Source organism: Rattus norvegicus, chromosome 3 (genome assembly GCF_021556685.1).
Source record: "Rattus norvegicus strain SHRSP/BbbUtx chromosome 3, alternate assembly SHRSP_T2T, whole genome shotgun sequence".
Lineage (NCBI taxonomy): Eukaryota > Metazoa > Chordata > Mammalia > Rodentia > Muridae > Rattus > Rattus norvegicus.
Window position 1 is genome coordinate 8,892,799 of NC_141536.1, and position 26,660 is coordinate 8,919,458.

At 45.3% G+C, this 26,660-nt stretch overlaps 1 protein-coding gene across 18 annotated transcripts; it reads left to right on the forward strand.

Moving 5' to 3' along the window:
- Positions 1-26,221, forward strand: Abo2 (histo-blood group ABO system transferase 2). 18 transcript variants are annotated; one of them, XM_087651239.1, is made up of 11 exons: positions 91-180; positions 251-347; positions 479-608; positions 4,858-4,938; positions 16,924-16,995; positions 18,164-18,237; positions 18,666-18,735; positions 19,355-19,411; positions 21,565-21,600; positions 22,087-22,221; positions 24,226-26,221. In XM_087651239.1, the coding sequence occupies exon 11, from the start codon at positions 24,275-24,277 to the stop codon at positions 24,911-24,913; it is 639 nt and encodes a 212-aa protein (XP_087507365.1). In that variant the 5' UTR covers positions 91-180; positions 251-347; positions 479-608; positions 4,858-4,938; positions 16,924-16,995; positions 18,164-18,237; positions 18,666-18,735; positions 19,355-19,411; positions 21,565-21,600; positions 22,087-22,221; positions 24,226-24,274; the 3' UTR covers positions 24,914-26,221.
- Positions 26,222-26,660: the final 439 nt, after the last annotated feature.

The following is a 26,660-nucleotide window of genomic DNA, read 5'->3' on the forward strand; positions in this document are numbered from 1 at the left end:
GACACCTGGTTCCTGCACACACACCTCGTCTGCCAGAGTTCTTCCCCGCCCACAAGTGTTCAGAGCTGGGTATTGTCTCTCCTGAGGGTTAGTTCTGCTGTGTGCCTGAGGTCCGGACTGTGCCTAACAATTTGCTGTGCAGAAACTGAACCATCCTGGGTCCTGATATGAACCTCAGAGGTGAGCTGAGGAATAAGGAAGGGGGTCTGGCAGTGGGTGCCCTCCATTGATTGCTTACCATCTGGACCAGGCTTTATTGCTACAGGGGTCAGAGGCTCAGAGGTGACAGGGCCAGGAATCCTGAGTGTCCTGGGATCTGTGATTCTGCATGTGTACTGTTGAGAGGGGTAAGTGGGGCAGAGGCTAGCGTCTTATTGGAAAGTCCTGATTTGACTAAGGCAGAACTGCTGTGGGAGGTCATTGAATGCAAGCGATCTGTCTGTTCTTTTGCTGAACATACTCTTCTCCACCTGCCTAGGTACACCAGAACGGAGGTGGTGGTCAGTGACTATGAATCAGGCCTTTCGAGAGCTCATAGGAGTCTGGGCCACCTGTGGAGAGAAGGGGAAGAAGGCCAAGGGGAGCAGTCCCAGGTGGCCGAGTTGCTGGTAATCCTAAGGGCTAGAGAGTAGGGGTGATGGAATGAAAGATGGGGCTGGCACCCCAGCCCTCACCTGGTCAAGCCAGGATCATTTTGATAGCAAAACAATATTGAGAGTATTACACAAAGAAACACAAAAACAAAGCAAAATTAATCTTGGAAGAGAATTCCTTTTTTTCCAGAAGTGTGTGCTACCTGTGAGGAATACGTGGGAGTACAAAGTCCACTTAGTTTTCACTCTAGCTCCAGTGGTGACCATGTGTGTCCCCACCCATGGGCCTGGACCGTACAATCCGGTGACACTGGCTAATTCTTTATCAGCACAAAGGGTAAGGGCATGATAGACTCCACAGGCGTGTACACCGGAGTTTTAGAAGGTAGGGGAGGCTATCACTCTTGATAACTAACCACCTTACATAGCAAACACCCGTTTTTCACACTCCATCTTTTCTTCCTGTGTTAAAATACATAAAATAAAATAATCATCTTAAACATTTACCCCATAACAAAGAAGACAGTGTTTTAGTATTTATTTTTCCTGCATGATGTGTGTTCATGTCCATGTGTGAAGGGTTCAGAGGGAAACTCTGTGGAAGTGATTTTCTGCTAACTCAAGGGTTCCGGAGCTCAGACTCAGGCTGTCAAGTGTAGGCAGGAAGGCTCTCCCTACTGTGCCATTTTATTGGCCAATCTTAGCAATTTTAAGTGAAAAGTTCAGTGTCTTTAAATTCATTCACTTTAAGTAGGACTGCATAACTTTCTATTTTGGTGAATTTGATGTGGGGAGGAAGTTCAGTGCTGCCCTCCAATACCCCAGGGAGGGGCCTGAGGCCCTGGTCCAGTGTGGATGCAGTGAGACCGTCATAATTTCTATGCTGGGCAAAGGACTGTTCAGTTTCTGGGATGGACCTTTGGATGGGATTGAGGTTGAGTTAGGAAACAAGTTGTTTCCAATTTGTGCTTGAAGCCCATGGGTTGGGCAGCAGGAGTGGGGGCAGGGATGCTACAAGGATCCACTAAGGGGCTGAGGGGGCAAGGGAGCAAAGATAAAGCAAAGAAGTGACCTGGGCAGGAAAGTCAGGGTTGTATGGAGGACTGAGGTCAGTCTTGGTTGGTGGCTGAACTCTCAGAGGACAGAAGAGAAAAGGCAGAGCAAGTCTGCCCAGGTCCCACGGCAGCTGGTTTAGAGGCAGGCAGGGAGGATGAACAACTGGGAGAAAGGCTGGGGCTCTGGTCCTGGGAAGAGTTTTCAATTTTTTCCTACAAAGGCCAGGCCAGGCATGGGTGGGGTGGGCAGAGGAAATGTCACTTTAAAAAAAATCACAGACCAGGTTCATTATATTTTTACTCATGTGAGAAACTACTAGAACATAATGTAGCAAGGCAGAGGGAGTGGTCTAGCATTTCTTGAGCTGTAGCCCAGGTTAATAAAAAATGTGAATGTTCCAGATAAAGGGGAGAGGAAAGAACCTTGGGAACAAAAGAAGTGTGCTGGGAGTGTTGTAGAGTCTTATCACTGGGCTTATGATACAAGATCTGTCCTGGAAAAGAGGATAAATGTGTTTGTTATGAGACACACAAAAAATATAAAGAAGTAACTTGGGTGGCCTCGAAATAAAGGACAACAACTTCTCATTTTTCGTAGCCAAATTGATCTTTTATATCATTTTCTTATGCAGTATGAAATTAAGTCAATATGTGGTATAAAAGACCTTGGAGATGACAAATTTGTTGTTCATCTTGTGATGCTAAGGGCAGGGGTCAATTATGCTGGAATGCCTGTAGGAAGTCCAGGTTTGATCAAAATATAAAGGTATGCTATTAAGCCATATTCAACTTTTGTCATTTCAATGTTTTGAAAAGCTTTCTTATTCATTATACAATGAAATGAGATTAAGCACTGAGGATACACATCGAGTTAGAATCTCCATTAGCGACTTTCAAAAATGGAGCGAGGGGGTTAGGATCTAGCTGTGGAAATGTATTAATATCACAAAATAGCTTTGGAAAATTATTTCATGCTTTAAAAGACGAGGTTTGAATCTGTCTCTTGTGAGGGTTTAGGTAGGGAACATGCACCCACAATGCATCTCAGCTTTCAGAAGGGTGGTGTGTAGATTATTTTATTTTACCTGTGTAATTTAGAGAATTACCTTTTCAAGGCAACTAAAAACACACTGGTAATCTTTGCACAGTGGATTTTCTATGTAGGTGAAATGCATATTATCCTATAATGTATAGCATAAACTTGAAGGCGTTTTTGCAACAAGGCTTCTGCCACCAACTTTGACCTTTGTTGGAGTTGTTAATCTCTCTCTGAGGAAGAAATTTCTACTGGTGTACCTGTAGAAGTTGCCTATGGTTGAGAGCAGGTACAGAATGATAAACATTTTTCATACTGTTAGGGTATTAAATATAAAAGCATTCTCTGAAATTTCTCACGATAAGAGGTGAATCTGTAGGAGTGGCTGTGGGGAAGCAAACAACCTGGTTGCAAAGGCCCTACGTGCTGCATGCAAGTCTTGTAGTTACTATCATTTTTCTGATTTTGTTGGTATAGTGAAAACAGGATTCCAAAGACTGTTGGAGGGTTCTCTATGTCCTGCATCCAGTTCTTGCTAGAGCAAGACTTTCAGATGTTCCATTTCCTTCTTTTGTTGGCCCGAAACTGAGGAATCAGTCAACACTGTGGTAGGAAAAACATACATCTAGGTTGGTGTGTCATCAGACAGCATTCCAACACGTTTGGATATCACAAACCAAACTGAGCATTTTAACCCCAAATCTCAAGGAGTAACACTTAACCATCTTCATTTTCCCCCAACCATAGGGGCTTAGGTACCTCAATGCTATCAGAAAAGACAGTAACTTACACTTGAGATGACAACTCTCATTACCCATATATTAACAGGAACATCTGCCACAAACAGCCGTATAGATTCTGTATGTCCTTTCTGACTTCTCTATTTTAGCATCTCAGAACTCTTTGTTTTCACTTAGTTGGGGATCCAGGACCAACACCAATACCATTATCAATACCAACACCAACACCAACACCAACACCAACACCAACACCAACACCAACATCAACACCAACACCAACACCAACACCAATCTAAGTGGAGGACTGTGACAGAGTATGACATTTTTGCAGCAACAATATTGGTAAGACCAGACAAGGTTTTATGACTTACATAAAGAGTTAAAGAGGGTTGTTCCCTGGTGATGTGATGTGATCTCTTGTGGTTTGATTCTAGGGCTATTTGTATTGTTTCGGCTCCCTAAATCACACAGGAACCTGCACTCTGCCTGTAAGGGCCAATAGTAAACTCATAGTTATATTATTTTCTGATTATATTATAATAAAGTGTTTTGAATATTATCCAAATAGAAATAGCTGAAAAAAGTCAAAGTTTAACAGTACACATATACTTTATATAGATATTCTTCAAAACCATTAGAAATCCACAGGATTTAAAGTCATCTTGTTCTCACTAGATTTTTGACCAACAGACATGTCCGCTCCTGAAAGCGCCCCCTTCACAGTTCAAAGAAGACATTGAGTGTCACAACCTGCATATGGAGTTACTCCAGTTGTGACAAGGTAGCCACCGGGCAAGAATTGCCCTAGTCCATCTACAGACAAAAATACTGTCCAGGAAAGAACTCGTGATGCAGGCTGCTTGACAGCTTATCTTTACCAAGAGAGGGAAAGCTAAGCCTTTGTAGTCCCTGCTTCACTTAGTTCTGTCAGGTGGATCTGCACCAGAAGGCTGAAGACAGATGCTCAACGTTTAGAGGAATCGGGCCTGTCCATGTAGTCAGCTGTCTCTGCAAGTGGTTAAGTTTCGAAGGCTATATCTTTGTGCTTCCTATGTATTCGGGTGATATTTAATTTGTCCTTGGATCTCTGATGGGGTTGAAGACTGTTATAGACTCATAATCAAACTTAAGTTGTTCAGCATTAAGGAAGATGGTGCAGATTTGAAAGGATGGTTTTCAGATCGTAATGCAAGTTAAAATCAAAACAAAATTCAGATATAGAATTCTAAACTCTTTAAGTTAGAATAGAAATTAGAATAATGCACTTAAATTGACAAAATTGTTGGACGGGATGTTATTAGTGTATATCATACCTTATAGTTTACATATCAGTTATTGCTATAGTCAATGTATATCTGAGAGAAAATATGTTTTTAATGGATGAAACCTGTGAGATGTTGTGGATGGTTCTAAAACTTTTTGTATCAATTCAGCTCCTCAATCGCAAAGGAACACGCAAAGGAACATCTGCCTGGAAGATGCTGAGGGTCCCTGTGCCCCATTGTCTCTAATTGGTAAACAAAGTTTCCAGTGGTCAATGGCTGCGCATGGAGACAGAGGGGGCACTTTAGATTTGTGAGCAAGGGAACAATGGGTAGGAGGAGGTTGGAGAATCACCATTGCTGGGAAAGGAGATGGTCCTGGCCTGAGAAATGGAGGGCAGAGAGACAGACACTGCCAACATGGCAGAGTGTGGCCCATAACGGCTGAAGACCTGAGTCCGTGGTGGCCAACATAGAATGTAGATTTGAATAAGTAATAATTCAGTAATATCGGAGGTGAGAGTGTGCTAGCCACGAGGAGGTTTGGAAATGCCTAGACATTGCACTGTTTAAGGCATATTAAAATAGACACCTCTGTGTGTGTGTGTGTGTGTGTGTGTGTGTGTGTGTGTGTGTGTGTGTGTGTGTGTGTGTGTTTCATTTGTGAATTCAAAACTTTTGGACAGGTAGTGAGGAGCTCGAATCTACCCACTGGTGACTTTAAAGTGGATTAATCTATTACTGCTTCAGTGACCACATGATATGACACTTCCTACCCCACAGAGCCCTTATTATAAACTTCTTTGTTCATGGTGACATAAGGTAGTAAGAGCAGTTGAGGAATAGAGCGTTCCTTGTCAATAGACAGCATTCCTCTTGAAGACATTAGTGCCTTAATTTCTAGTCTAAAATCTTCATCAATTACACCAGCAGTACCGGGAACCACCATTAAATCTATACTACCATCCCCCCAAATAACCCCACTGGGGCTTGGGGAATAGGTCCCCAAGTTCCTGTAGGCACTGCTTGTATGCCCACTGCACTTGTACGAATCATATTCCCAGCTGCTGGCAGGTCTAATCCTGCGCCCCCTGAGGTTGATGCTTGGAGAGGTGAAATGTTTCATTGTCCATTGCCCCCTGACTTGTTGATAACTTTATTTCTGGTGCCGCAGGCATAGAAGAAAGGAGCTGTCAATCTTTATCTAGCATGTTCTCCACTGATTAGACAACAAGTGCAGAATTGCCATGTTAAAATTCCCGTTACCTGTTAGGGAGCCGAGGAGGCATCTGTACAATCAGTCCTTCTGCAGGTGTCCTGGCTTACCACATCTAAAGCAAATCAGCCCACCTGGTCTCAGTTCTTGCTAGTAATAGACAAAATGTTTTTGTTGGCTGAGTTTGTTGACAGGTGGCTACCTGTCTTTTTCACTGCCTTTGGAAGGCAAAAAAGAAAGTCAACAAAAGATTCTGAAAGGACCATTAACATTTTGAGGAAGGTATGGGTAGGTTTCAGGCAGTTTTGTCATGATCACAGTACAGCCACTAAAATAGGTCTCTTTCTCAAGAGAGGCTCTTGACAGGGAGCAGTGTTGGTGGCAGTGCTGTCCCCATCCCCCGAGAGGGCACATTACCAACTGAATGAGGGAAGTGTGCATCGAGGTTCTTCCCTGGACCCTCATCTGAGCCAGTTCAGGAAGCTGTTGTCTAACCAGTTAATGCTTCACGGAAATGACTTACCAGAAATGTGTCTTGATTGATTTTAGATTTTGCCAAGTTGGCTGATATGTTTAACCACCACAGAAGGGTTGGCAACTTTTATGTGGTTGGATTTTATGAATTCTTTGTGCACTTTGGATGATAGTTCTTTATCAAGTAATGTCTTTTGCAATCAGTTCACGAGTTGTCTTTCCTTTGCTCCTTTGTTAGAGCAGAAAAATATAATTTTAAGGAAAGGCAGCTTTTAGCCATCTCTTTCATGTACCTGTCCTTGGTGTTGTATCTAAAATGTCATCATCAAAACTCCCATAGTCTCCGTTTTCTCCTGAGTAACTGAGTAACGTTAGTAACTCACTTGCATGTAACTCTGTGAACTGTATGGAGTTAACTTTTATGACGTCTGGGTAGTGTCTTTGTTGTTTGCTTCACGTGGTAATGTTCAAGGGGTCAAGCTCTGTTATTTCTCTACAATATTGGCCTCAATATTTTGCTTAAGGTCAGTGCACCAACATTACTAGGTCTATTTCTGGGCTCTCTGTTCTGCCCCATTGGCCTATTTGTCCAGTCTTTCAAATATCATGCTTCCTCAGGTAATTTGAGTCCTCAGGATCTATCCTTCATCACTATGTTGTTTGTCCTGGGACCTTTACCTTCCTGACATAAAATTTAAAATCAGTCTTTTGTTGAGTCAGAGTGTCTTATCTTAGGCTGATGTAGGAATCACTAGGTAGCCAAGGATGGCCTTGAAATCTTGATTCTCCTGCATCCACCTTGTTTTACTGCTGTGAAGAGACACCATGACCAAGGCAACTCTTATACAGACAACATTTAATTGGGGCTGGCTTAAAGGCTCAGAGGTGCAGTCCATTATCACCAAGGCAGCATCCAGGCAGGCATGGTCCAGGAGGAGCTGAGAGTTCCACATCTTCATCTGAAGGCTGCTAGCAGAATACTGACTTCCAGGCAGTTAGAAGTCTTAAAGCCCATACCCACAGCAACACACCTACTCCAACAGAGCCGCACCTTCTAGTAGTGCCACTCCCTGGGTCAAGCACCCACACACCTGCAAAGTGCTGGAATCTACCTAGTTTTGTGCATCGTAGGAAAACCACTCTACCAACCGAGACAAACTTCCAGCTCTCAATCAGTCTTTTGATATTTACGAAAGAACCTGCTAGGATTTTGATGGTGCTCTATTGACTCTATCGAAGTCTGGGATGGGCAGGTATCTCGACAGCTTTGAGATGTCTCACGTATAAACTGTGGTCTCTTTCTACTAATGTGGCATTTGATGGGAGAAGGCAGAATGGGTCCTTGTGACTGGCCTGGCTGGTGTCCAGTTCCCTTGTGAGCAGGCCAGGCAGTAGAAGCCTGGGAAGGAGCAGCTGACTCGGAGAGAAGTGAAGGTTGGTGGTGAGACCCTAAGGCTTCAGGTTTCTGGCACATAGCATGCAGTGCAAGATTGAGACCCTGGGTCCCACATCCAACAGGAGTTGGAGGGTGAAGGCTGACAGCCATTAGAGGAGTAAAAATATGGGTTAAAAATTAATTAAGTTGCGGGGCCACCAAACTCCATTCTGCTTGACCCTGTCACATCTGGGTGATTCTGTGTTCTCACCTGCTAAAAGTGGTTTAGGAGGACACAGCCAAGAAGCAGAAGTGTAAACAGGTCTCTAATAGTCTTGGAAGTACCACCCAGAATAGGGCACTGGCTGCTACCTTGTCCTATGTGTGCTAGATCCTCCTCCCTGTAGATACCCTACAGGTATGGTGTCCGCCTGCCTAGAGTCCCTATCAGACAGAGGACAAATTCTAGGTCACTGGACAGGACCATGGGGTTGGTGATGCAGAGGGTTGCTGCTGAGTCCTGTGAACTGGAATTGTGGTGTGTAAAGCAGCCGCTAGTGTTAACAATTTTTCAGGAAACTGAAGTTCTCTAGGCAGGACCTGCTCAGGGATAGGAGCACAGGAGTGTGTGGCCCTGGGCTGGAGTATGTGCCCCAGGATAAAGGTCTGGATGCCACAGCCCGGGAGGGGCAGTGCTTCTTGTGCACCACGTGTATCTCTGGAGCAGCCAGCTTGGGCTCTGTTCGTGAAACGCTGGTCAGTAGGAGGCTCCGGGTGCCGGAGGGTCTGTGTTCCTGGGTGCTATTCCTCCCTGCCTGTATCCTTCGGGCATTGAACTTGGATGCTGCAGCAGAGCAATGAAGGATCTGCGGTTGGGTGAGTGATCCTATCAGAACTGGGGTAAGCAGCAAGATCTGTTTTACCTGGAAAAGCTTCTGGTTTCGCAGGGAACTGGGAATTAAACCCAGAGTGAGCTTAGAGCAAAGGAGAGGGAGAGAGGGGATCCCTGAAAGTCAGTCGAGGACACTCCCCTATCTGAGGCGCATCAGACTTTTCTTAATTAACCTTTTATCATCTTGTCACATATAGGACATTTTATATTTCTCTTTGTCCAGATTGCTCCTTTTCCAGTTAATTTAGGCTGTCTTGAAATCTCTTCTGCCTCACCATTAATCCAAAACGCTTCAATTTAACCTCAGGTATATATTTTGGACAAGTGCAGGAAGCAGCCGCATTCATCACCAAAATGTCTCAAGAATGGTCTTAAGGCCACTCACCAGTATTCTTCCCTTCTGAAACTTGAGCTGGGCTCTCATGGTTTCTATCGCTCTCAGCTGCTGTCTTCCGTGCTCCTACTCAGATGCACATTAAATCCCCTTAGAGAGTTCAAACGCTTTTCTAGCCTGAAGTTGCAGAGTTCACATTCGGCCGACAACAGCATGGCCAGGCCTGTCACAGCAATACCCCGTTCCCTGGTCTCAGCTTCTGTCTTAGTCACTGTTCTTTCTATTCCTGTGAAGAGACAGCATGACCATAGGAAGTCTGACAAAAGAAAGCATTTCTTTGGGGCTTGCTTACAGTTTCAGAGGCTTATAGTCCATTATCATCATGGTAACACCCATGGCATTGGAGCAGTATCCTAGAGCGACATCCTCCTCCCTAGGCAGCATCAGAGTATGATAGAGGAGAGAGAGAGAGAGAGAGAGAGAGAGAGAGAGAGAGAGAGAGAGAGGAGAGAGTTTTGGCCTGACATTTACCTTTTAAACCTTAAAGCCCACCCCCATTGACACAGCCACTCCAACAAGGCCACACCTACTCTAATGAAGCCTCACCACCTAAATCTTCTCAAATAGTGCCCGTCCCCGGTGACTAAGCATTCAGATATGTGAGTCTACGTGGGTCATTCTTATTCAAACTACCACAGTCCAGTTTCCCAGATATGATTTTATGATGCCCATAGAATCCTATACTCTCAACGCACACCCATATTCTTATAGCGTGCTAGGGTAACTTCATTTTTATTTCGAGGAATAAGGCACTTGTCATTCAGTGCTGGATGGGTGGTGCTGGACAGATGATGGAGCACTGGCAAAACCCTCCAATGAACAAACAACCTCCACCCTGATTTATACAACATGGAGTCACTCAGAGCAGGACACATGATTCCAACAGTCACAGTGTTAGTGCTCAGTCGGCCATGATGTCCTTGGGTTCACTGATGTGTCAGGAAGCCCTTGGGTTGTGAAGGGGCGAGGCACTCCCTTGTTGCTAAGGGGAGGTTTGGAGAGACACAGTGGGAAGGGTGAACGGAGCTGTGGTTATGTAACTGCAACCCCTGCTCTGTCATTGCTTTCCTAGGCTCTTCTCTGTCCTTTGTCCCTGCACCCAGCCCTTTATTTGTCCTTTTCCTTCCCAATACACATGAACAGTGGATGCCCATACACTTGTGACTCCAGTTCATGATATGGTCCAAGCATGTAATGGACAACTTGACATCTAACATCAAGCCTTGAAGATGCTCAGAGTTTTTGAAGAGCTTTACAAAATGGTGCCTATTCTTAGGTGACTCCCATTGTTTAATCTCTACTTATTTCCTGTGAAATTTGCTGAACACTGGTTGTATCAGCAAGTCAGGGACCGGGAAGTATTCCTGTCACACTGAGCAGGAATAGAACATAGGCTTACAGACATGAGTCCGTGTGAGAGGCCTGGCGTGTGCGAACCTAGGAAGTAAGTGTGCTATGAGAAGAGCCACTGCCGGGAAGGCCCAGACCCAGAAGCTGGTGCACTGTGCACATAGAGAGGAATTACATCAGAGAAAGTAAGCCTGGAGTTTAGATGAGGGGGGCTCGTTAGCTGGATGGGCATGGCTGCTGCATGGAATGTCTTCTTAGTAACTGCTGGCTCCTGGAGAACTGACCAACCAGGAGTTGAGGAAAGTGACTGCTTGCTGGGTTTCCCTCTCTGCTCTGGGTTTCCTTGGAGCTTAATAAAAAGGCTAATTGAACATCTTGGGAGTGATCACTGTATGAGGAGACCTGCTTGTCCAGAGCTTGGTTGAACACACTTATAAACTCAATTCCATGGGGAAGTAGTGAGTGATGCTTGGTGATAATTGAAAACAGCATAAGAGCAGCTTACATTGATGGATTTCTCTATGTTGAACCATCCCTGCATTCCTGGGTTGAAGCCTACTTGATCACGGTTGATTGTTTTGATGTGTTCTTGGATTCAGTTTGTGAGAATTTTACTGAGTATTTTTGCTTCGATATCCATAAGAGAAATTGCTCTGTAGTTCTCTTTCTTTGATGGTTTATTTTGTGTATTTAGGTATCAGTGTAACTGTGGCTTGATAGAAAGAATTGAGTAGTGTTCCTTCTGTTTATATTTTGTGGCATAATTTAAGGAGTATTGGTATTAGATCTTCTTTGAAAATCTGATAGAATTCTGCACTAAAATCATCTGGCCCTGGACTGTTTTGGTTGGGAGACTTTTAATGACTGCTTCAATTTCCTTGGCGGTTATGGGGCTGTTTAGATGATTTATCTGATCCTGATTTTAAACTTTGGTGCCTTTTATCTGTCTAGGAAATCATCCATTTCATCCAGGTTTTCCAGTTTTGTTGAGTATACACTTTTGTAGTAGGGTCTGATTGTTTTTAATTTCCTCAGTTTCTGTTGTTATGTCTCCTTTTTTTTTATTCCTAATTTTGTTAATTCGGACACTGTTTCTGTGTCCTCTGGTTAGTCAACTAGCTCCTAATTTTGTTGATTTTTTTGTATAGCTCTTTTTATTTTTAGTTTGTTGATTATAGCCCTGAGTTTGATTATTTCTTGTCAACTACTCCTCTTGGGTGTATTTGCTTCGTTTTGTTCTAGAGCTTTCATGTGTGCTGTCAAGCTGCTAATGTATGCTCTCTCCAGTCTCTTTGTGGAGGCACTCAGGGCCGTGAGTGAAAAGCTTTCATTGTGTCCCATAAGTTCTGGTATGTTGTGCTTTCATTTTCACTAATTCTAAAAGTCTGTAATCTCTTTATTCCCTCCCTGACCAGATCATCATTGAGTAGACAGTTGTTTGGCCTCCACGTATATGGGAGTTTTCTGTTGTTTTGTTGCTATTGAAGACCAGCCTTAGTCCGTGGTGTCCATAGAATACATGGGATTAATTCAGTGTTCTTCTATCTGTTGAGGCCTGTTTCGTGGCCAATTATATGGTCAATTTTGGAGAACATTCCATGAGGTGCTGAGAAGAAGGTATATTCTTTTGTTTTAAGATGAAATCTTCTGTAGATGTCTGTTAAATCCATTTGGTTCATAACTTAGTTTCCCTGTGTCTTTGTTTAGTTTCTGTTTCCGTGAACTGTCCATTGGTAAGATGGGGTGTTGGAATCTCCTACTATTATTAATGAGGTGCAGTATGTGCTTTGAGGTTTAGTAACATTTCTTTTACAAGTCTGGGTCTCCTTGCATTTGGGCCTAGGTGCTCAGAATTGAGACTTCATCTTGGTGGAGTCTTTTCTCTGATGACTATGCAGTGTCTTCCACCTTTTTCTGACAACTTTTGCTTGAAAGACTATTTTGTTGGAAATTAGAATGGCTACTCCAGCTGTTTTCTTGTAACCATTTGCTTGGGAAAAAAGGGGAATAACAATCAAAATGTATGTAAGAAATACTCAAGTTAATAAAGTAAAAAAAATTTCCCATCCTTTTATTCTGAGGTAATGTCTATCTTTGACTCTGAGGTGTGTTTTCTGTATGCAGCAAAATTTTGGATCCTGTTTATGTATTCAGTCTGTTACCCTATTCTTTTTTTTATATTATTTAGAAAATACTTTATTAGTATTTGTAATCAAACCCACATAGATAAGACCTTGCATATTTAATACAGTTTGTTACCCATGTACAAATGGAAAAATTTGAATTCAACATTTATAAACCAATATGATTGTTAATTTCTGTACAATGCTAACTCAATACAGTGAACTAGGGTACTTTTTTCCAAATTTGATAGCATGGCTAAAGTTTCCAAAAATTAATATATATATATATATATATATATATATATATATATATTCAATGATAGCAGTGTGTTGTGCATCAACAGCAGCCACAGCCTTTCCAGGTTCTGCAGTCTTTTGAACAAAATTGTAGAGACATCCAGCACACTCCATTAAAAAAAGTAAAAAACAAAACCCCAGGAAACAGCACAGTTCTGTTACTCTTGTGGTACCTGGCACCATTTTTTTCTTAACGTTAGCTTCTCAATTGTCATCTGGAAAGAACACATTCTGAAGAACATCATCAAAAACAGGTCTGATAAAGCATGGTCACAACTACGTATCATGAAGGAGGTACAAACTATTTTACATTCACAGAGGTATGGTGCAGTACTGTCCACCATCTATAGTACTAGAGCATACAGTTTAAAAGGCATACCCTATGCCTTTGTTTGGGGGAATCGAGTCCATTGATATTGAGAGATATTAGGACAATGATTGTTGCTTCCTGTTCCTTTTGTTGTTAGAGGTGGAATTATGTTTGTGATTTTCTCTTCTTTTTTGTGAAAAGATTAATTACTTGACTTTCCTTGGGTGTAGTTTCTCTCCATGTATTGGACTTTTCCTTCTATTATCCTCTGAAGGGCTAGATTTGAGGAAAGATATTTTTTTAATTTGGTTTTGTCTTGGAATAACTTGGTTTCTCCATCTATTCTCATTTTAAATTTCCTGGGTATTGTAGCTCGGGCTGCCATTTTTGTTCTCAGGGTGCTCAGGTCTTCTGGCTTAGAGTCTCTGGTGAGAAGTCTGGTGTAATTCTGGTAGGTTTGCCTTTATATGTTACTTGTCCTTTTTCCCTTACTGCTTTTAATATTCTTTCTTTGTTTTGTGCATTTGGTATTTTAAATATTATGTGATGGGAGGAATTTCTTTTCTGGTCCAGTTTATTTGGAGTTCTGCAGGCTTCTTGTATGTTCTTGGGCATCTCTTTCTTTAGGTTAGGGAAGTTTTCTTCTATAATTTTATTGAAGATATTTGCTGGTCCTTTGAATCGGAAATCTTCACTTTATTCTATACCTATTATTATCAGGTTTTGTCTTTTCATTGTGTCCTGGATTTCTTGAATTTTTTGAGATACGAACATTTTGCTTTTTGTATTTTCCTTGACTGTTGTGTCAATGTGCATTAGTGTATCTTCTGCACCTGAGATTCTCTCTTCTATCTCTTGTATTCTCTTGGTGATGCTTGCATCTGTGACCCCCGTTTTCATGCCTAGGATTTCCATCTCCAGGGATGTCTCCCTTTGAGTTTTCTTTAATGATTCTATTTCCATTTTTAGATCTTTGAACAGTTTTGTTCATTTCCTTCACCTGTTTGTTTTCTCCTATAACTCTTTAAGTGATTTATGTGTTTCCTCTTTAAGGACTTCTACGTGTTTACTTGTGTTCTCCTGAATTTCTCTAAGGGAGAACACAATTTTAATTTCTTTCCATAATTTCTTTATGTCCTTCTTAAAGTCCTCTATCATCTTTGTGAAATGAGAGTTAAGATCTGAATCTTGCTTTATAGGTGTGTTGGGGTATCCAGGACTTGCTATGGTGGGAGAACTGTTTCTGTTGCTTATATTATTAGGCTTGCCTCTTGCCATCTGGTTATTTCTGGTGTTATCTGGCCTCCCTGTCCCTGACTGGAGCCTCCCTGTCTCCCTTCCTGCAATCCTGCAATCATGTGATCCTGCGATCTTGGATGTGTCAGAATACCTGGGGAGTAGAGCTGCAACTGGGATGTGGGCTGTATGCGTTCAGGTCCAGCGCCGGGGCTCTGCTTCTGGCACAGTTGGGAACTGGAAGGTGAGCTGGTAGGGAATATGTGTCCCTAGTTGCAGGGGTCCCGGTACACCCGGGTATTGGGGTGGGGGTTGGGGTCTCACCTGTGAAACTGGATGTGTGAGAATACCTGGCGAGTTGAGCTGCAACTGGGGTGTGGACTGGGGCTCTGTCGTGGCACAGGTGGGAACAGGAAGGCACCCTATTTTCTTAAAGTACATTAAGTGTTTAGAAAGCAGATATATTACTGAGAAATTATTCCTGCTCCCACAGCAAATCTTGTTCCTGGAGGCCAGACATCCCAAGTCCTTGATGATTGCAATTATCTCCCTACTTTCTGATTATGCACCTGGGGTCACATCTGGGGCTTTTTGGCTTCAGTCAGTGTCACAGGTAGTCAGACTCACATTTTTATCCTGAGTATTTTCTATGAGCATTGGCAATTGGCACTACTCTTTCATTTTAATTTTATTCATTTATCTCTCATGAATTTTTATTTATGTTACAGTGTGTCATCACTTCTTTCAAATCAAGAAGAAAGAATGTCCCTCTGGCCTTAAATTAAGCTGTAGACCTGCTGTTCATTTTGTCAGTTGCTTCTCTTCAGGCTCCTGGCAGCCGGCTTCCCTGCTCTGTGGTGTGGCCTCAGTTTCCCTGATCCTTTCTACTTCTGTTTTCATGTCTCATCTCTACGTGTGACAGGCTCAGCGACTACGTCAGCTGAACAAGGTTTCATGAACCAAAGTCAATGCCTAAATTGGTTTTATTAGTATGATACTTTTTAAAAGTTATTAAACATCAAATGAAAATAGTATCATTTTCAGTAACATCTGAAGACAAGAGTGGTTAGTGACAAACTAATGCCTATACATTGAATATTAGTTACAGAACTGAATACGGTCACTCCATGCATAGGTGGGAAGATCTAATGTTGCTAAGCTGCCTTCTGCCTAGGCTGGTGGTTGGAGCTTGCATCACACCATGCAAAACTCCAGGGAAATTTTTATAGAAATCAACAAACTGACTTTAAACCTTAAATGAAAATTCAAAGGTTTGAAAATAAACAAATAGTCAAAGGTTTCAAAATATTTTTAAAACCAAAAGCATAGCTGGAGGAATTGCCCATCAGGTTATATTACAAGGCCACAGACTACAGCTCCACAGACCGGATACATAGTCCAATCTTGGCCCCACATACTAGTCAAGTGGTTTTAGGTTTAAAGATTTAATTTTATTACTTTAAAATTATGTGGGGTTGGGGATTTGGCTCAGTGGCAGAGTGCTTGCCTAGGAAGCACAGGCCCTGGGTTCGGTCCCCAGCCCTGAAAAAAAAGAACCAAAAAAAAAAAAATTATGTGGCTGTGGATGTGTCTGTCTGTGGTTATGCGCACAGGTACCTGTGGAGATCAGAGGTATCGGCAGAACCTCTTAGAGCTCGAATTATGGGAGACTGTTTGCCACCTGATAGGGTAATGAGAATTGAATTTGGGTCCTCAGCTATGCAATGTGCTCTCTGAACTGCTGAGCTGTCTCGTCAGCTTGATTGCTTAGAGAAAATAGTTTTTCTTATTTTAGATTTACTTTTTATTGTTTGAGAATTTCATACATGCATATACATGTTTTGATCAAATCAACCGCTTATCCCTCTAGCTCCTGTCTATTCCCCTCCTACTACCTGCAGCATATTCCACAAAAGATTCCACACAAATCTGGTTCTTTTAAAACCCACTAAGTCCACTTAGTACCACTTGTATGTGCCTAGATATAGGGTCATCTATGGGAGCATGATAAGCTTCTCAGGGGCTGTCTTCCTGAAAAAAAAAATGGACTCTTCCCTTCCCACAGTTGTGAGTTATAAATGGCTCCTTAGAGGTGGGACTTTGTGAACCCTTCACCATTCATGCTGGGATTTTCAGTCAGTGGTTTTTAAGACAGGTGTGGTGTGGTGTGTGTGTGTGTGTGTGTGTGTGTGTGTGTGTGTGTGTGTGTGTGTGTGTGTCTATGAGAGCCAGTAGAAGGCATCAGGTGTTCTCTCTCTACTAATTCTTTTGAGGTAGGGTCTCTCTATCTTGAGACTCAGGTTTCTCAAATGGGCTGGAAGGCAACGAACCCCAGTGATTCTCAAGAATTCACATGACCTTGTGGTGAGTCTCAGCAGCCTTGTGTTATATAAGCAGTCAGACAAGGCAGTACTTGTGTCCCATGCCTACTATGTAGATGAGGAAGGAAATGTAGGGTCATAGACAGCAAGGGGGGTTGTTCAAAGTTTATCATACTTTATCTAAAACGGGCACATTTTATTAGATAGAAATTATACTCCAAAGAAGTTTTTTTAATTTTGATTTTTAAGCTGGTGGCTCATATCTTCAGGAGGGAGAGACAGGTGGACCTCTCTGAGTTCGAGGCCAGCCTGCTCTGTAGGGTAAGTTCCAGAACAGCCAGGGCTATACAAAGAAGCCCTGTCTCAAATAATCATGAAGAAAGTGCTTTTTTTCATCTTTTATTTTTACTTTATTTGTGTGTGTGTTTTGCCTGCATATATGTGTACCGTGTGTGTTCAGTGCCTGTGGAGGCCAGAAGAGGGCATTGGATACTGTGGGACTGGACTTAATGACAGCTGTGAGCTGACAGGTGGATGTGAACCTTGGTCCTCTGGAAGAGCAGTCCGTGCTCTTAACAGTAGAGCCATCTCTTCAGTCCAGAAATTAAAAAGGAGCAACTATTTCAAAATTGGACAAATTCTCCTGTTAGTTAGATTTCTCTACAGCTAAACTAGTAACTGTACAAGGGGGTGGGGTGGGCAGAACATAATGAGAACAAATAAAGCTTAAACGGTGCCTTCTCATTATATGATTCTAGGATCCTTTAAAAATCAAGGGTTCTGGGCTGGAGAGATTGCTCAGTCGTTAAAGGCTAGACTCACAGCCAAAAATATAAGAAATCAGGGGTTCCATTATGAGGGGATTTGGAGACGTGGAGAGAAAATCTAAGAAGTGACAAATGAGATGACTCGGGGGGTAAAGGTCGTTTTTGCCAAATGTGATGACCTGAGTTCAATCCCTAGAACTCATATCATAAAAGGAGAAGTACGACCCCCCCCACAACTTGTCCTCTGACCTCTCTGTGCTCTGTTTCATTCACAGGAGTGCGTGCACACACACACACACACACACACACACACACACACACTAAATAAATACAAAACTGTTTAATACAGATTACCACATCGGGTGGGTGAAAAGGGAAAGTTGCTGGCTGGGATGGGACATGTCCTGTGAGTGTGGGTGCCCATGAAGGTCAGAGGACAACCATGGGCATCCATCCTTGCCTTGTGTTTGTTTGAGGCAGGCTCTCTTGTCTTCTTCCTCACTGTATACGCCAGGCTAACTGGCCTGTGAGCGCTCATGAATTGTCCCACTTTCCTTTCCCACCTCTTCATAGGAGTGTTGGGACTACCCGGTGTCTGGTTTTTACTCAGGCTCTGGGGATAGGAACGAGGTCCTCATGCTTGTGTGGCTGTGGCAAAAACTTCACCCACCGAGCCTTCTCCAGAGCTGGCATATGAATCTATTTATATGTATGTCTTTTAGGACTATGTGGACTTGATTATGAGAACACATAACGTCGAGAGACATCAAAATCATCTCAAGTGTTGGGGGCATAGGTCAGTGGTAGAGCTCTTACCTAGTACACATCATCTCTGGGTTTCAACCTTCACACGTCAGAGAATTTCACTAGAATGAGCATTTGCTGTCCCTGTGGATGGGGTCAGAGGGGAACTGGTCCTAGCTTCCTGTAAAGGAGGCAGCAGTGACACCACGGTATTCATTTTGGTTTATTTCAGTTGACCATGGAGGGAGTGCTCAGAGTCATGAGGATGTGAGGGCCCAAGGGGCAGTCACGAGTGGGAAGTGATACCCTTCTTTCCTCTCTGTGCTCAGTGGTGCTGGAGCTCTAGCCAGAACTGGGGCTGCCTGAGATACAGTGGTGGCTGCAGGATACAGGACGACCTCTGAATCTCAGGACAGGCCTGGAGGGGAGTCAGGCCTGAGAAGCCAGTGAGTAACCGGATCCTGTTCTGCTGTTTTACAGGAAGACTGAAATGCTACTCCCTTCATCTTGGAATCCTTCCCCTCACGGTGCTCGTCTTAGTCTTCTTTTGGTAAGAAGCCAGTTTGGTAAGGGACAGCTGAGACCCTGATGGGGACAGTGAGCTGCATGCATTTCTACTACCACAGCAATGACGAGGGTGCTCTTGGCTTGGCACACACAAAGGCATGACCAGCTTTGCTTATCCACATAGTGAAGCCTCTGATCCACAGTGGGGAATGGGGCTGGACACCTAGTCTTTTGGTTAACTCTGAGGGTGGGCCTTGGGGAAAGAGAGGAGGGCAGGCCTGGTGGAGTTCAGCCCTCTCTCAATGTAAATGGTCCATGAACCATCAGAGAGCAAGACACTGCCATGTCTACTGGGGCTTCTGTAGACACAGCCAGGGAAGACTCTTTGATATGGTCTTGGGTTGTAGGTGTCTGGCATGGAATAGGGGCCGTCTGCAGCACCAGAGTTGTCCCTGTGCAGACCTTGTTCCCGGGCTCCTCCTCTTGCCATCTTTTCTTCCAGTGGGGTCAGCTTGCTTTTCCCTGTTACCTGGCTCTGCACCTCCACTGGGATCTTCTGTGCTCACTGTGCTGGATTCAGTGGTGCATTTGGAGGGAGGGACAGAGAGCTGGTGTCGGGTCTGTGTCCTGAACAGCAGCCCCTGTGCATATCCTTCCCACAGCTTCGTGTGCCTGAGCCTCAGAAGCCAGGAATGGGGGCACCCAGGAGCTGTGAATAGGTGAGTGGGCATTGAGACACACACAGAGACACACACAGACACACAGATGTACATATGTGTATGTGTCATGTCTGTATGTGTGTATTGTCATAGATATGATATGTATGTGTGATCATGTGTAGGGGGATAGATTACTGGCTGGATGAAGTTTTTGGTCCATGGTGCCTTTGCGTCTGCAGTTTCTGCTGCCCCCTGCTGTCTTAAATGGGCATCTGTGTTCTCTGACTTCAGCCTCCTCCTCCCTCTGTACCTGCCTGGGCAGCTCCAAGACTCACACACCTTCCCAGCAGCCGGCTGAGGGCAATGCCTTTTCCTTCTACGACTGGACCCACGTTGGAGACCCTCTCCATCCCACCAATTCCAGATCCTCTCAGTCTGTCTTTTGGGAAGGCATCCCCTGGCTTTGCCTGCTTTCCTGAGCCTTCTGTGGCCTGGCACCAGCCACATGCTTGTCTGTATTAAGCCTACTTTCCTTCTAGTAGCTAATGATCCTTCAGAACAGAAGGTAGGAGGATTTCTGAGATTGGATCCACCCTGTTGACACTCTCCAGCAGCCAGTCCCTCTGTGTTCCCTTCAAGCCAAGTATGCTGTTGAACTGGGGCTCTGGCCTTGGTTTTTGTCTATGCTGTGCTTCCAAGTAGACTACACAGCCTCCCTACTACCCTACATTCTTACTCCCACCAGTTCCCTCTTGTGTCAGCTTTACACTCTGCAAAGCACTCACCTTCATTTGTCTTGGGACACAGTTCCACCTTTTATGGCGGTCTCTCTAGAGATCCCTGGTTTTAAGTATATGAGTGTGTTGCCTGCCTTTATGTCTGTATGATTTACGTTGAAAGATCCCCGAAGAGAGACCCTTACTCAAGTCTCGGGAGGTCGTGGACCCCAGACACAGAGAGACCATTTTGGATGTAACAAGCAGAGGCGAGGTTTATTACGAAATCTCCGGGCCGACACGTATCCCAAGCAGGAGACAGAGGTTTCGACCCCAAGTGGCTGGGAGAAGGGCGTTTTAAAGGAAGAAGTCACAAGCTCCAGGAGATGAGGGGATGTCTAAAGGAAATACCAAAAATGTCACAAGGGGAAACTCTCAAAGTCACAGGACTGTTCTTAAGACTCTAGGATTTTAATAAGGGGAAAGGTCAAGCATTCTCCTGAGAACGGATCCTGATTGTCCTTTAGGGTAAATGTTTGTCATAGTTGATGAGGCATCTGCAACTGAAACACATCTGGTTAGGCTCTACGGGCCGGTTTCCTGGAATACTTTCTGCAGGACACAATGGCTTGAGGGCAGAAAGGGGACTTGAAAAAACATCACAGGGGCAGAACAAAACCCATTACTCATTTGCTCTGTCCGGTGATAAGTGGGAGGGTCAGTGTCTCTGAACCAGTTCTCCTGCACTTTTAACAATCTGTCTTCCTGAGTCAGATCCTGTTTTGAGCTAATTTAAAACTCTATCTTTCAACATCAGTGCCCAAACAGCCCAGAAAAGGGTCCAAGGTCCCCTGGAACTGGAATCAGACTGCTGTGGGTCTCCAGGTGAATGCTGAGAACTGAACTTAGCAATTCTGCAAGAGTATCCAGGGCTCTTACTGCCCAGCACCATTCTAGCCCTGCTCTCTGGTTTGCACACCATCATAGGGCATGCAGCTTGCTAGCAGAAGTGGTTTTCATCCCTTGAGGATTGACATCTTTTGTGGGGACAGCTCACTGCCATACACTGGCCCAGGCCCTTTGTGGAAACACTTTACACTGATGATAGGACTGGTTCCTGACAAAGACAGAGAGCCAGGACCTATGCCACCAGCAGGGACAGGACCAAGGCAGGCTGCAGGCCCAGGTGGGGTGCTCAGCATCTCCCAGGGAGAGGTGTGTTCAGTTTCATCCAGCTTGTGAATTAAAGTAGTCCTTAGATCACCCAGCCTTCAGCGGGGTAGGTGGCGGGACATGTCCAGTGATTTCCTCTTTCTACCTTCTATCAAGGAAGACTGTGATCTCCCTGCTTTGGTTCTTCCTTGGATCCCAGGTCATGAGCAGACAGGGTAGGTTGCTTACCACTGCTCACGAAGGTCTGTTGCCTGTGCATGGCAGCCAGGGACGTGCATCCAATAACCTTCCTGTCAACTTGGGTTCTGCTGTTTTCTTTTTCAGGAAGGCCTATTCCCAGCCAAGGGTACTGACACCCACGTGAGTAGATTTAGTCACTGCATGTGCAGAGCAGGAGTCCTAAAGGATGATGTGCTTGCCCCGGGGAATAGTTCAGTAGCATAACTGAAGGCCTGAGTTAGTCTCAGGAAAAAATTAAACTCAGGAAAAGCCCAAAGACCTGATTATAATTCTCCTTGACCAACTTTCATCAGCTGTCTTAGGATTGTTTGATTCAGGTCTGGGGCCCAGATCATCTTCTGTCTCTTCTATCACATTTGGGCTCCTGCTGCTTATTTTCTGTTTCCGTCATCAGGGATTTTCAAGGCTGTGGAGGGAGATGTGGTGATGGTAAACCCAATGGCCTTTATGGCTGCGGTGGGGGATAGTGAGAATCACTGCTGTTTGGTTGGCACAACCCCATTCTGGGTGGGTGACCAGCCTTGGGGGCAGCTGCGGGTGTGGGATCTGAGACGGGTTCCTGCAGGCATGTTTGGTCACATCTTCTCGGTGGCTCTCCTCATGTAGTAGGACAGATGTTCTTGTCCTGACTCCTTGGCTGGCTCCCATCATCTGGGAGGGGACCTTCGACATTGACATACTGAATGAGCAGTTCAGGCTTCGGAACACCACGATCGGACTGACTGTGTTTGCCGTCAAAAAGTAAGCATCTTGGGGTGGGGAGATGGATAGTGGGTAAAGCACTTGCCTCAGGAACATGAGGTCATGAGTTTTATCCCTAACACCCATGAAAACGCTGAGAATGGTGGCAGCACCTATAATCTCAGCTGTGGGGAGAGGGCAGAGACAAGTGGATCCAGCCTACTTGTTGGACAGACTAGCCAAACAGTGAGCTTTAGAGTCAATGAAGGGACCCTGTCTGAAGAACAGATAAGATGGATGACAAAAGATACCCAAAGTCAACTTCTGGCCTTTACACATGCACACAGGCAGGTAAACATGAGAATATACAATACATGAGCGCCCTCACATATGCACACACAATGGTCAAGTGGAGGCGCAGTATACCAACCTCTGCGCTTGTATTTAGGATGAAGCAGGGGAGGGGTTTGTTCACTCTGCCACCTTCCTGAGCTCTGGTGGGCCAACAGGTGAAGGAAGACGTCTCTGCCTCTTCCCAGAGCCCCAGGCCAGCCGCCCTTCCTGCTGTGCTCTAAGCCAGGTGCCATTCACATCCCTCAGGCTCCACGGTGGCCTCTTCATCCATAGAGCTGGCAGGAAAGAACAGGAGGCCAGCAGAGCTATGGCCACCAATGTGCCCTCAGATGCAGGACAAGGTGACATCAAGGGTTGGGAGAAACATTTAACTTTCTCAGCCTTGGGGACCGTGGGTAGTAGTAGACCTGTGAAGCCCTGAGACACCGGGTCAGGCTGACTTTAGGCCACAGGCAAGACCTGTGCCCTGTGGGAAGCAGGACAGGGCAGCATTACAGTGTGGGAGGCTGTGGGTGCTGAGAGAAGCCATTTTTTCACATGAGAAAGACATTGTGCTTCCCTGCAGTGCTGGGTGAGACCCAAGGATAGTTCTGAGTCCTTTGAACTAAACAGACTTGAGTGATGTTTGGGGCTTGGTTGGAGGGATCTTAGGAACCTTGCGAATGTCTGGAGCGCCTAGGAACCAAGGACTTCTTAGTAAGAAGACACAAACACAACCTTGTTTGGGTGCTGCTGAGTACATCAGCAAGAACCCTGCCAGGTATGGGTAGCTGCTTTGTGGAAAGAAGGCCTCTGAAGGGATTAGCTGGGAACCCCATGGTCACCTGTATGCAGGGAAAACTGCTACTTGCTTGTTTCTGGCATTTAAGTGGGGGCTTTGCACATTTGCCAGGTGGGGACACATGGTCCTGGAGGTCATCCAGAGAGGGGCAGCCATATGAAGCAGGTGAAATCTTGGGCTGGGAGATGACTTAGAACCTCAGTTCTAAGGCTTTTGTCCTTGGACCTAGGGTTTGTTTTAGGCTTCCCCTTGTTTCTTGGGTGCCTTTCACCCTTTTCCAATCTACCCTGTGAGACCAATTCTTGTTCTGGTGGAGTTCATGGGGGATGACTCTCAGGAACGTATGTGAGTTACCCAGTGCATTTTCTGAAGGTACCGTACATCGTCTGAGGAGGAAGGTCTGGGATATGGAGACCAGTTGCTCTCCTGAGACAGGTCCCTGCAACATGCCACAAAGGAGGGGGTGCAGGTTCTGGCCCTTAAGTATCCATTCAGTTCCACTGGGGTTTGAAGTGGGTCTCTATGAGTAGAGGCTCTGCTCAGGGCGATGCAAGTGTATGAGGCGTGGTGGGTACTGGGATGGAGCTGTCATTGTGGGAGGGTGTTTGTGGCAGACTCACAGAGAGGTGGCTTGCCACAGAGTTGCCAAGACAACAGACACCTGTGGCAGATATGCCTGGAACTCCAGGTGAGGAATCAGCCCTGCTGCCTGGCTTAAGGCTTCCAGGGTTCGAGCTCAGTGTTCCTTGTTAAGACGGTGCTGATGTTACAGCCTTCTGCAGCAAACGAGGGTTAGGGCAGCAGTGTAGCCAGGACAGAGGAAGGATCAAACCTCCAGGTAGCCATGGTTTCCACAGCCTGTCCCTGTGCACCAGTAAGTTTTGTTTTAGCTGTGTTAAACCTCCATACCCCCATGTCCTCCCTCACAGGTATGTGGTGTTCCTGAAGCTCTTCCTGGAGACGGCAGAGCAGCACTTCATGGTGGGACACAAGGTCATCTACTATGTCTTCACTGACCGGCCAGCTGATGTCCCACAGGTGCCCCTGGGTGCAGGACGGCGGCTGGTGGTGCTAGCTGTGCGCAACTACACCCGCTGGCAGGACGTGTCCATGCACAGGATGGAGATGATCAGCCACTTCTCAGAGCAGCGCTTTCGGCATGAGATGGACTACCTGGTGTGTGGAGATGTGGACATGAAGTTCAGTGACCACGTGGGTGTGGAGATTCTCTCAGCGCTCTTTGGCACCCTGCATCCTGGCTTCTACCGTAGCCGACGAGAGTCCTTTACCTATGAGCGCCGGCCACAGTCCCAGGCCTACATCCCCTGGGACCAGGGTGACTTTTACTATATGGGAGCCTTCTTTGGGGGGTCAGTGGTGGAGGTGCACCATCTCACCAAGGCCTGCCACCAGGCTATGGTGGAGGACCAGGACAATGGCATTGAGGCCGTGTGGCATGACGAGAGCCATCTGAACAAGTACCTGCTATACCATAAGCCGACAAAGGTGCTGTCCCCAGAGTACATGTGGGACCAGCAGCTGCTGGGCTGGCCCTCCATCATGAAGAAGCTGAGATATGTGGCCATGCCCAAGAACCATCAGGCGATCAGGAACTGATAGCTGAATCCCTGTTGGAGAGGCCAGGCCATAGCCAGGGGCACTCCAGCCTGTGCTGGAACTGAAAAGATTTGAGGGACAATTGTCACCCTCTATCCCACCTCAGAGTCCAGCAGGCCCAGTATCACTTGGGTTACCACACACTTGAGTCCTGGAGTGGCAACCATCTTCATCTCCACTATGTGTCCCTGAGCTCCTTGCATTGAGTGGCATGGTATATGGAATCTTCAGAACATGGAGAGACTCTGTTACATAGTTAACTGAGGGCTGGTGCATCCTCCCTCGGGCTTGGTCCTTCCTCTTCAGGGAGGCTTGACAGAGGGCCCGTGCCCATAGGAACAGGCAGGAAGGCAGGGAGAGTCAGCCTGCAGTCCACAGAGGTGCTTATCTTCCGTTCAGCTCATTCGGGGCAGATCACCGCTCATTTTTGGTTTATTTGGGAATAGGTATCTATCAATTCCTGGGAATAAATGCATTTCTAGGTGATATAGGAAGTTTTTCATTTATTTTTCCTTCTTTTCTTTTCTTGAGGTACTTGGGATTGAACCCAGGACCTCATGGATGCTAGTCAGGTATGGTATCACTGAGGTGCTTTCCCTCGAGACTCCATATTAGAGGCACATGCTGACTGAACGTGCTGAGTGCTACATCTACTAATTATTTTTATATTCTAGCCTCCATTTAAAATTTACAATAAAGAGATTGTTATTTTTTCTTTTGTAGTTTTGGGATGAGACTCAGTTCCCAGCCTCAAAATTTACATTTTTGGGGGGCTGTGGTGGGGCATTGCTGCTTGGTTTTTATTGATGCAGTCTAATAGTTCAAGCTGGTTTCAGCCTTACTGTGATGGCCTTTGAGCTCCTGATCCTCCTGCCTCTGCCTCTGGAGTGCTGGGATTCCAAGCCACCATACCTAACTCTGCTGGAAAGTTTTCTTTTCTCATCTTCCTTTCTACCTCTTTTTTAAATAGATAGCTTATGTGTTTACGTTTCAAATGTTATCCCCTTTTCCAGTCCACTCCTCATGTCGCTTCCCCTCCCACCCACTCCCACCTCAACACCCTGGCCTTCCCCTACACTGGGGAAACATGGTCTCAGTTTTTCTAAAACCCCATTTATCTTGTTCCAAAATGGCTTCTGAGCACAGAAGTACTTTTGTGCTTGTTTGTTTTTCCATTTTTTCCATTTGAGAACTTATTGTTTGGTGACAGGATCCCTATGTACTCTACATCAGGATGGCCTGAAACTCAGAGATCCATCTCCCTCTGCTTGTCACCACACCTGACCAGAATATATGTTTTTAACTGTGTATTGATTCTTTGTGAATTTCACATCATGCGCCCCAATCGCACTCATCTCCCTATCCCTCCTCTGTTACTTAGGCTCCACCCACCAGTTACTTAGCAACAGCTTGCATCTCATCTACCAGGTACAAGCCAGGAGCCAGGCGTATGAGAAGATCTCTCGTTACCCTTTCTCCATCTACTCTCTCTCCCTGACATGTCCCTGGCCAGTCTTTTCCTCCCCTCCTCTCTTTTCTGTCCTTATCTGTCCCCCTCATTTCTCTGCCTCTACCCCCTTTTCCGTGTCCCCTTCCGACCAACATACTTCGTTTTATTCTGAACCTGTCACATACCTGATTCCTCAGGGCCCCACCTTGGCTGGGCCCACCAAGGTGTTCCTTCCCACGTCATCTGGTGCCTAAAGGCTCGCTGTTTATCACAGCGCTGTCAGGCTCGCCATTCGCT